A 12,105-nucleotide genomic window follows, 5' to 3' on the forward strand; every position below is an offset into this window, starting at 1 on the left:
GTTTGTTGTAGTTTTTGAAAAGTGATTTCTGTTAAATAAAATATCTCCTTTTGAAGTGGACTTTGAACATTGTAATTTTGCAGATATTTTTCATGCTCAAACAGCAACATTACAGACTAACTAAAGTTGAAAAAGTGAAAAAGCATAATAGGACCCCTTTAAATCCCAAGAATCAATTAGTCTAACCTGTTTTCAGTTATTGAACAGAACATTGTAGCACGCATCGCATCCAATAAATCACAGTAAGCTTTGTGATTTGTTACTTTTGATATGAAATAAATCTCAGATTTCAAATTCTGTGCATGTTATTACAATATTCAAAGAACGTCACATTTACCTCAGAAAAAAAAATAAAATAATTTGGTGACCATAAACTTTAGTCAGCTAGAAAAATTAACTCTAGAGAGGAGCATTTTGCTAAATATCTGCACCATATAACAATCATTATAATTTTTTACTGTTCTTCAGTATTTAAGTTTGAATAAATCCATCAAGTTTCTATGACAGACACCATTTAAATGTTTATATTTCAAATGTTAAATTAATTGGAGTAGAAATATAATTATGTAATTTAAACTTAGTTAACTTTTAGTTTATTTTAGTATTAGAATTTTAACCTTCAATATTATAGTAATGTAGTACCAACTGCCTCCCATGTATATTTTACAGCATTAGTTGGGAGATTTTTTTCCTTGAGACTTAAGCAAATGCAACATGAACGCTACTCAACGTAAATGAAAAAAAATACTGAGTGCACATTTAAGTATTAAGAATGGCCATAATGAATAAAGAATGGCTCAAAATCAGGAAGCACATTTCATACCTCAGAGGTATTGCCGCAAATGTCTTCTGTTGAGCTGTGTGCTTCATGTCAGTAATGCTTGATCCCCACTAAACGTTGTAAGGTTCTAGCAGATTTTAAATGTTTAACATTGCAGTACTGTTCAACAGCTGTGTGTGACCAAAAAAAGCTTTGCTCTTGTTTGCAGTGTCATAACTCATTGTTTAGGTTAAGTTAGCCTCAAGGTTAATGTTTGTTTAATGGCATTGGACACAGCGCATTCACACCCTTCCCCTAACCCTTGCTGACCTGTTGCGTCTGGAGCATGGTTTTGTTTTGACTGCAATTAAAACCTCCCTGCACAATATTTTTGTTTCCTGCCATGAGTTAATTCATCTCAACCTTTTATCTCATCTCAGACATAACCTTCTGTTGTTGTTTGATGCATGGCCTGCATTTGACCTTGTTTGTTTCTGTTTGTTGTTTTTGGAACAGCTTTTGTCATTTTTGTAGAAGCACGTGTTTGGTTTTTCTTTTATTTATCCCTAATTTGACTTTTTTCCTTTTGTTTTCTCCTCTGTTTGCCCATGTCACTATCCATTCCACCCTTTCCTGTCCGACACACTGTGTCTCCATGGTTACGCTGTCCTACCACCTATGCGTTATGGTGCCTACTATCTCGAACAACCAAAAAACCCTCCTGCCAACCCACCAATCTGCCATCTGCACCCTCAAACTCTCGGGCTCCATGTGTTTGCCCTCTGTGGTCCATAATGTGGTTACACGCCAACCCAGGGTGACAATTCCTTCCTGCAGGCGACGGTGGCCAAACTGGGGCCCCTGCCGCGTATACTTGGCGATATCACCCGCTCCCTGTCCAGCCCCACCCCCATCCAGCAGCAGCTCAGGCGCTTCCAGGACCACAGCTCCGCTCATGACATCAGTGGGAGTGTGTCCTCAGGACTGCAGAGAATATTTGAAGACCCAGCAGACAGGTAGGACATTGCTGGATTTTATAATTTTTTCTACTTCATGTATGACTCTTGCGCTATATTCTAAATCACCTAAAGCCATAATTAAGCTTTGTGTGAGGAACAGACTGAAATGATTTGGTTGTTATTCCAAAATTATAGTAGTTACTCACTCATCCACAAGATCAAACGTGGTGCATTCCTAAAAGGAGAAGAACATCATTGATTCTCACATGTATTGTGAAAGTGCCAAGTTTGAACTTGTGGAAACATGAACATTTTAAAGGGCCATTTCTGGTTAAAGGTGCGATGTAATGGAAGTAGTGACATATCTTTTCTTCTCTATTGTGACGTACATCTGAGTGAAGCAGGTTATTGAAAAGATCAAAAATTTAGGGTGGGAACTCTTATCATTTCACCAGAAGATTACGTTATGACCATTTTAATGATAAATGTGACCCCGGACCACAAAACCAGTCATAAGGGTCAATTTTATGAAATTGAGATTTATACATCATCAATATTTGGCCGAGATACAACTATTTGAAAATCTGTAATCTGCGGGTGCGAAAAATCAAAATATTGAGAAAATTGCCTTTAAAGTTGTCCAAATGAAGTACTTAGCAATGCATATTACTAATCAAAAATTAAGTTTTGATATTTACAGTAGGAAATTTACAAAATATCTTCATGGAACTTGATCTTTACTTAATATCCTAATGATTTTTGGCATAAAAGAAAAATCGATAATTTTGACCCGGACAATCAATTTATTGTTGGCTACTGCTACAAATATACCCGTGCAACTGGAGACTGGTTTTGTGGTCCAGGGTCACAAATTAAAAGGTCAAAAGAAAGAAACGTATGCATGGATGAATCATTCACAATAGATTGTGCATTTAGAAGGTAGATAGGGTGAGTTTCCCTTTCATGCCATTTAATTTGTGACGTATGCCACACTTCTCCAAAGATTGCATTTAGAACTAGTTTATCCAGTCAATAATGGATGAATTGAACCACGTCCCGTACTACCATTTTTTTTTTTCTTTTTTGGTAATCCATTTCACTCAGAAATGTATCACAATACAGAAGAAAAGATCTGTCCCAACTTGCGTTTCATCGCAACTTTTAAAAAGGCTTCGGAACAGATGGCTGACAAGCCTACTTATATTTCTCTGAGAAGGCCAATCAGTATCGGACAAGAATAGACCACAATGCATTGTAACACCAAAGTATGAATCAACATTACATTAGCACATGTAAATTTCCAAAACCACTGAGACTTTAATTTAACTGAGACTTTAATTGACTTAATTAAAGACTTTAACCATTCAAATAAAATGTGCAATATTATTACTGCATCATTCTCATATATTCATTCTTCTGTATCTTGTTCCTCAGTGAAATGAGGAGCATCAAATCTCCTGTCCAGGAGCACATGGAGGCATTAGTCCGAGGCAAGCATCCTTTATTGGGTCAGCAGTCCTCCACTCACAGCATGAGCTTCTCTGACAAAGAGGAGCGAGACAGTCCCCTACCGAATGGACGCAGTATATCTCTAATGGACCTGCAGGACTCTTACCTGGCACAAGGGCATCCGGGTCCTAACTCTCTCAACGAAGCCCCACCTAGATTAGGCCGAGTGGGCTCTCAGGCCTCCATTGGCTCTGTCCCACCTCCACACCTCCACCAGCCCCCTGTCCATCCAAAAGTTCCCCAACTAAGAGACAACTTGCCGCAAAGTGCCCCACAAGTGCGGCGCCCTATACACCCCTCCCTCAGCCAGCAGCGTAGCCTGCAACCGCTGTCTTTCCAAAACCCTGTTTACCACCTCAGTAACCTGCACGCACAATCCACACACTCAACCCAGTCCACGCACTCCGCCCAGTCCCTGCAGCCAGACTCCAGCTTGGAGAACCTGAGCACAGGCAGCTCTCGGAGCGCCAGTCCCAGTGCGTCAGGGGGCCGGGGAGCTACTCCCAGAGCACAGATGCCCTCCACCAGCAGCGTGGAGGAAGAACTCACCCGCAAAAGCATCCAGGGACAAGAAACACCTCCTCCCACAGCATGCTGGCACCCTCCCCTGGCAGACCAGCACTCGGGAGCCCAGGTTGTGGCGGTACCGAGGCAGAGCAGCGCAGGTACGGCACATATCGTGAAGGTGGAGCAACAGAGTCGAGGAGTGGGGCTGGTGGCAGGAAACACAGCGGCGCGAACTCCAAGATCGCTTCCTCACAGCACTTCCCTGCGTAGCAGCAGCAGCATCAACACTGAACCCATGCAGCAGAGCGGTGAGAGATCCAGACAGCAGTCCTCGTGCTCCAGAGACAGTTCGGTTCCAGGAGGACGAGGCACCAAACAGGTAATGACCGAGATGAGGAAAGAGTTCGCTTTACCCAGACATGTTTGAACCCAAATAATGCTTTCTTTTGCATGTGTCCATAAGGTACAGTCACCTGTAGAGTCAGTCACCCTGTCCCCAGTGGAGCGAACGGCAGCATGGGTCCTGAATAACGGCCAGTATGAAGATGAGGAAGAGGAAGGACAGAGCAAAGATGATGCCAAACATGTAGAGAAGGTACAAAAAGGAGAAATTGCTGCAAATATGCTTTAGATAGTCACTGTAGTAGGTTTTAAGAGGTTCTACTATTTTTCTCTGAAGTACGAACAGGAAATCTCAAAACTGAAGGAGCGTCTGCGGGCGTCTAGTCGGCGACTGGAGGAATATGAGAGGAGGCTGCTGGCACAGGAACAGCAGATGCAGAAGCTGCTTTTGGAATACAAGACTCGATTGGAGGACAGTGAGGACCGTCTGCGCAGACAACAAGAGGAGAAAGACAGCCAGATGAAAAGTATTATCTGCCGGTGAGTGTATGACCAAATTTACAGTATATATAAAGGAGTGAAAATCTTATACTTTTGGTTGCAAACCTCAAAATACAGTCTAAATATTTAGTAAATGTTTAGTAAAATCCTTGTGTATATATATGTACATTTGTTGATTAACAATACAATACTGTATAAATGCTGTTTTTTTCCTTAATCCTTTATTTAAGGTATGAATGTGTTTAAGTTTTAAGTAATTTTTTTTTTGGTTACACTTTATTTTAAGGCCCAATTCTCGCCATTAACAACCCATTGAACAAAGACTTTTGCCTCAATAAGCTTCTAATTTGCTGCTTATTAATAGCTAGTAAGGTCGTTGTTAAGTTTAGGTATTAGGTAGGATTAGGGATGTAGAATATGGTCATGCAGAACATGTGCTTTATAAGTGCAGCCAATATGTTAATAATAGGCATGCTAATAAGCATCTAGTTAATAGTAAGAATTGGTCCCTATTAGTGTTGTCAAAAGTACAGACTTCGGTATCAGTCAGTACTGAAATTTTAAAAATGTCCATTTCCCGCTAACATTTGAGCGCTATTGAGCGGATTCTTAAACACTGCTGATTGGCCATTGTGTTCACACGCTCAACAGATATGACTGTGATTGGCTACAATGATCATCGCTTCATGCTCTTCACCGAGCGCTCACACAGGAGCGTTTGAAAGCAGGCGTCTGTCAGCGGATCCGTCTATGTGCAGATATATTTGGGATCTGCTGATAGACGCAGCTTTCAAACGCTCCCGTGTGCATCTGTGCAAGCGCTCGGTGAAGAGCGTGAAGCGGTAATCATTGTACCGAAGTTGGTACTTTTGACAATACTAGTCCCTATACTATACCTTTTTCCTTTTTAATCTTTAATTTGTACATAAACAAAACTATCCATAAACAACCAAATCTGCAATGTTGAAACTGTTTGATATTCCAAAACCATGTGAAATCTGACCAGGTTTTGTGTCATTGTGGCTCATAGGCTGATGGCCGTGGAGGAAGAACTGAAGAGAGACCATGCAGAGATGCAAGCGGTCATAGACACCAAGCAGAAGATAATCGATGCACAGGTATTGCAGATGACCATGTTAACCAGCATGATAAATGCAAGGAAACTTGAGTGAGAATTTGGAGATCATCTTAGTCTACTGTCTGGTTGTGAGGAGCTGGCCTGTGTGTGCTGCACAGTGGTATGCTTTGAACTCCCTGCTAAACCTCAGATGGTATTAAAGCAAACAGGCTGCTGACTGGCTCATTGTTACTGTGTCCTACTGAATTCCAGGTCGCTAATGGAACTGAGGTAATACCAGCAGGCAAGTACAAGCAGACAGTTCTGTTCCTGCAGAGCAGCTAGGCTTATGTAAGCGCACCCCGATCCAACACCCATGCCTGGCCTGAACCTTTGCAACACTCAGTCCTCCAAGCCATTTTGTTTCTCTCCACTTCAGATGATCTAAATATCTAAATCTAAATAAAACGAAGGTTAAATGTGAAGCGTGTCGTTTTTCAGTGTTAAAAGACGCTCTATCCAAATTGCACAGAGATCACTATAACAAAAATGTATAATAAACAAGAATGTAATAATACATATAAATAATTTTATTTATATATATATATACTGTAAAAAAAACTAATGATTGCATTGGATATAGGATGTGAAACGTAAACTAACCAAAAAATTGTATTATATTAATTTTAACTAGAAATGTATACATTTATCTACAATCAAACCAAAATACATTCTGACACCTTCAAGATTTCTCACATTATTACAGTTTATTCGCTATAGTTTAGAAAATGGTAATAAAATATGACAAGAACTCAGAGTTAAACTGTGTCAGAACAAATTCATCTTGAATAAATTAGGTTGAATAGCTGTCAGCTGTTAAATTTAAGTACATAATTAGATAATACCAATTTAGGTCAACCAATTACCAAGCAATGCTTAATTTTGTTCAGTCTGTGGTGTAAAAAGAAAATTAAAAGAATGTATGAAGAATTAATAGGTATAATACTGTGTGTCAGTTTACTTTTTGCTATCCTCCCTTAAATTGAACTGTAGTGTCCTCCACCCACTAGTAAAAAAATATCAAAAATTATATCTGGTGTTTGAATAATTTTTGGTTTGACTGTATAACGTGATTATATTATTGATGTTACATATTATACATATATTCACTTTAAATGTAATTTATTTTATTTTATTAATATTTAATTATTTATTCGATATTTAAAAGGATTGTTCACCCAAAAATGAAAAATCTGTTCCAAACCTGTTTGTGCTTTTTTTTTTTTTCTAAGGAAAACAGAAGAATATATTTTGAAGAATGTTGTTAACCAGACAGTTCCAATTGACTTCCATTGTTTTTGTCCATCCAGTGGAAGTCAATGAGAACCAAAATTGTGTGGCTACCAACATTCTTCAAAATAGTGTTGTTGTTTTTTTTTACTGTCCACAGAAACGATATGAGGGTGAGTAAATGATGACAGAATTTTCCTTTTAATTAGTATTTTAATTTATATTAAATGTAAAAAGAAGACAAAAAAAAACGACATTAGTGATTGTTGTAACAGTTCATCTTAAAGAAAGTTTGTAGGATTTCTAATCAGGAACTGAAAAGTACTTCAGGCAGAATGAAACTGTCCATGACATTATTAGTGACATAGAAATTGCACACTTTACCTTTAAACTAGATACTTAAATACATTTGCATACTTAAACTTTTCAGTCATAGCCTGTTTTGTCATTTGACTTTATTAAAAATTCTCCTCGTGTTTGGTAAATGTTCATGCTTTTCCCACATTTCAAAGCTGTCAGAGCATCTTCCTGATGTTTAGTGTGATGCTATTGAGGAATGTGTTGATATGGATCTCTCGAAGCAGATTTACTACCTGATACCTGTGCTTGGGCTGCTGTTTTTTATTTTCCCTCCTTATTTTTGCCTAGTCACTTCCTTTTTGCCCATGCTGCCACACTCCCAGCACTGTAGTCGATGTGTGTGCACTCCACAAGTTGCCACTGCCCTCTGCAGATTTACTTTATAGTGTAATGATGGTCTCTCTTGTCTGGTTTTTGTCTGCATCTGTTGCTTATACAGGATTTGAGTTGTCCTGATTTTGCTGTCCTTACAAACTTGCTCTTTTGCGTGTTTGTTCACTTGCCTGACCGCTGTCAGACTGGCACAAATTATTAATAGGCCCTATTCACATCAGCTATTATTTGTCTTTTTAAAATGATCTTCCTTTGAAATGAAGATAGTTGATTTGGTTATATTTTGTTGAAAAAATATACATGATAAAACATGACTTACATTCTTTTTAATTCGTTTTATTTATTTACTTTTTCACTTTTTTTTGCTAACACATTCAGTTTCACCATCTATGTCCACCATTTTCCCTTTTGGACAATGTCATTTGTTTACTATATTATTTTATTCGTATTGAATCTTTTTAAAGGAATATTCATGGTTAAATGTAATTTCAAGTTTGAAAAATAAATATACTAGAGATAGGATTTTATACATATTTGTGAAAAGTTTAGTAGAATGTAATGCATAATAAAAGTTCATTCACCTGAAAAAGCAATCCTACCTTTAATAATAAAATTAATAGTAGAATTAATAATAATAATAATAAATTGTATGTAATATATATTAATAATATAATAATAAATTAACCATTATATATATTTATTATAATATATTTTTGTATTTTCTACACACACACACATATAGTATTATGCATAAAATGTCATATTTATTATATGATCATTTCGTGTGTGTGTGTTTATATATATGTATATATATATATATATATATATATATATATATATGTAATATAATTATTATAAATGTTTGAACAAAAATGTGAGCTCTGTGTTTCTGCTGCTAAATCGTCGAGAACAGGCTGTAATATGTAACCTTGAATATCCCTTTGTTATGTTAAAAATTAAGATATCTTAAAATCTTAAATTTGCTTGCAGGAGAAGAGGATCAGCTCCCTGGATGCAGCTAACTCTCGGCTGATGAGTGCCCTCACTCAGGTCAAAGAGCGATACAGCATGCACAACCTCCGCAACGGCCTGTCGCCCACCAACCCCACCAAGCTCTCCATCACTGAGAACGGAGAGTTCAAGAACAGCAGCTGCTGATTGGTGCTCATGGACTTGATGAGCCGTGCCAATTGGTGCTCCCAGACAGATCACCAGCACCGATTGGTCGAGTTCAACACGGACTGAGTACCTAGACTACATGCCTAAACTGACTGACTACTGTATACATGCGATTGCAAGGAATGTCTGGTTATTAATGTATATAAACGTTATCTAATATTGGTTCTGTATAGAAATGCTACTGCAGAGGAGTGTTTTGAGATTGCGTGGGAGAGTAAAGCGTAGCTTCGGTTCTGAGTCAGTGAGTTTGTTTTTTTTTAATACTGATTTACGCATAAATGCAGTTTTAAGATTGCAAACAGATTTTTAATTATTGCCTAAGATATATGAAGGAGATGTACATATCTTAAAATGGAATTGTTTTAAAAGAAAATATGAAGAAAAGCACATAGGTATCGGCCGTAGTTGTAAATGTCCCCAAGTTGCAGAATCTGACAGGCAGAAATAGATGAAAGGCAATTTTATGCACTCAGTTTTCTAACACAAGTTTTCTATTGTTTTGTTTTATATTATTATTATTTTGTTACCATTTTGCAAAAGGTGTTATGACTGATTTTAGTTGACTAAAAGGACACAATTAAGCCAGCCACAGTTCAATTACAACAAATCTAGAACATATTCAATAAGAAATTGAAATACGTATTCATTAATTTTACTAAAAAATATGACTGAAGCAGTGGGTTTAATGAATTAAAATATTGAACTGAATTTTCATTTTGACAGATATGTAGGCTATTTTACTGGCACACAACCCAACTTAACATTTTTTGCCCTATATGTGTTTTATGTATCTGACCAGAGTGCTGTGAAACCACCAATCTACAGTCTCACTGCCCTCTTGTTCTAGACAGTCTCACTGCCCTCTTTCTGATCCTGTTTATTGTTTGTCTGCTACTTTTATTGAAAGTCATTGTTTTTCCACTGTGTTCTCACTCTGTCCATATGAGCATCAATGCCTTTAACCTTTTGTGGCACAGAACTCCTCAATGTTTGCTGTTCTCGTAGCGATATATTTGATGGTCAGTCTCAGAGTTGAAAGCTGAGCATTGAATAAAGATGGATTGTGGCCTCATTGATTATGTTGTCTGTGTGTGACCTGAAACTGATTTAGCATTTCTGCTTCCATTCATTTTGCCGTTGTTGGCATTAATGCACATTACTAAAAGAAGAGTCATTCCCATTAAATATTGTTGTATTCGTTATTATATTGTTTTATATTACATCATTTGGTAGCACTTTACAATAAATTTCCATTTGTTAACTACATTAGTTAACATTAACTAACAATGAAAATAGTAATAAAGCATTTATTAATCTTAGTTAACGCTGATTCCAACATTTACTAATACAGTATTAAAATAAAAACAAAATTGACTTAATGTTAGTTAATGAACCTGAGTTAAATTGGAACAACAATGCACAGCTGTATTTTTATTAACTAACATTAACAAAGATTAATGAATAATGTAACAAGTGTATTGCTCTTTCTTAGTTAATGTTAGTTAATGCACGGAACCTTATTAAAAAGTGTTACCGAATAGTTTAATACTTTATTCGGCAAAGATGCATTGTTGATCAAAAGTGACAGTAAATATAATTCATAATGGTTCAGAATATGTATTTCAAATAAATGCTGTTCCTTCGAGTTTTCTATTCATAAAAGAATCCAGAACAAAAATGAATCACTCTCCACAAAAATATTAAGCAGTTAAAACACTTAAAACAGCAACTGTTGCAACACTGAAAAAAAAAATGTTTCTTAGCACAGATCAATAATAGAATAATTTTTAATGCATCATGTGACACTGAAGACTGGAGCAATGGCTGCTTAAAAATTTAGCTTTGCCATCTCAGGAATAAATTACATATTAAAGCACATTCAAATAGAAACATTATTTTAAACTGAAATATTTCACGATATTACCGTTTTATTTACTGTACTTTTGATTAAATAAATGGTTAGCATAAGACATTTCTTACAAAAAACAATCTTACTGACCCCGAACTTTTGAACTGTAGTATATAGATACAGTTGAAATCATAGTTTCATAATTGTTACAACCCAAAAGTGGGTAGAATTTGATCTCATTTTGAATAAAAATGGATAGAACTCACGGTCCTGGGCCAGGGGTGCCCAAACTCGGTCCTGGAGGGCCGGTGTCCTGCAGAGTTTAGCTCCAACTTGCCTCAACACACCTGCCTTCAAGTTTCTAGTATGCCTAGTAAGAGCTTGATTAGCTGGTTCAGGTGTGTTTAATTGGGGTTGGAGCTAAACTCTTCAGGACACCGGACCTCCAGGACCGAGTTTGGGCACCCCTGTCCTGGGCACTGGTCTACAAAATAATATTTTAATTTTTACTTTGAAATGTGCAATTAAACGGCTAAAAAAGTTTGTCATTGCCACTGTCCAGATGTCATATCTCGGATACACCAAAGGATAGGGTTGCCACCCGTCCCTTAAATCGAATCGTCCCGTATTTAAAGGTAAAATTATGCGTCCCGTATCAAATTAATACGGGACGCTGAATGGGAACGTTATCAATGGATCTGTTCAGTTGCTAATAATGAACGCGCAGTTTGCAGAGAAACTTGCTCATGGTGGACTGCCTGACTTAAAGGGATAGTTCACCCAAAAATGAACATTTTGTCATCGTTTACACGCCCACAAGTTGTTACAAACCTGTAATAATTTCTTTCTTCTGTTAAACATAAAAGAAAATACTTTGAAGAATGTGGGTAACCGAACAGTTTCTGGTCCCCAATGACTCTGATAACGTACTTAGTATTTTACCTAGGTTTAGAAAAACCTGGGTAAATTATGACAGAAGTTCCATTTTTGGGTGAACCATACCTTTAAAGTGACAGACACATCCGTGCTTCTAAAGGTATAGGCCTATTGTTTTATTAAAATTTGGATAGTCAGTTAGGCTAATATATTTCATACATTACCAGAGCTTAGTAGACATAATTATTATATTTTTAGGAATTATTAGCCAGATTAATTAATAGAATATAGGCCTATTTTATGTTATACCCTATTTATTAATTTATCATTTATATTAATCATAAATATATACATAATAATCATATGTCATTTGGCATTTTAAAAAGTAAAAAAAAAAAAAGCTAAATTATTTAGACAAAAATTGGACAAATAATTACATAATAATGTAGTCCTAATTTAAGCAAATTAATAAAAAAATAATACAAAATTTTCCCATCCTGGTAACAGCTGCAGAACTGTAAAAAAAAGAAATACTAATAATACTTAATAATTATAAATAAAACTATAAAAAGGGGGGGGGGGG

General features: G+C 36.6%; 1 protein-coding gene across 1 annotated transcript in view; it reads left to right on the plus strand.

The window, feature by feature from the left end:
• Positions 1–9,863, plus strand: part of LOC107658308 (ras GTPase-activating protein nGAP-like) — a 14,431-nt gene extending 4,568 nt beyond the window's left edge. Inside the window, exons 9-14 of the mRNA XM_016446841.1 lie at positions 1,598–1,776; positions 3,154–4,114; positions 4,199–4,330; positions 4,415–4,617; positions 5,609–5,696; positions 8,609–9,863. Coding sequence (XP_016302327.1) covers positions 1,598–1,776; positions 3,154–4,114; positions 4,199–4,330; positions 4,415–4,617; positions 5,609–5,696; positions 8,609–8,776 — 1,731 coding nt within the window. The 3' untranslated portion in view covers positions 8,777–9,863. The remainder of the gene's footprint in view (positions 1–1,597; positions 1,777–3,153; positions 4,115–4,198; positions 4,331–4,414; positions 4,618–5,608; positions 5,697–8,608) is intronic.
• The last annotated feature ends 2,242 nt before the right edge of the window (positions 9,864–12,105 follow it).

Source organism: Sinocyclocheilus anshuiensis, unplaced genomic scaffold (genome assembly GCF_001515605.1).
Source record: "Sinocyclocheilus anshuiensis isolate Anshui unplaced genomic scaffold, SAMN03320099.WGS_v1.1 scaffold375, whole genome shotgun sequence".
Taxonomy (NCBI): Eukaryota; Metazoa; Chordata; class Actinopteri; order Cypriniformes; family Cyprinidae; genus Sinocyclocheilus; species Sinocyclocheilus anshuiensis.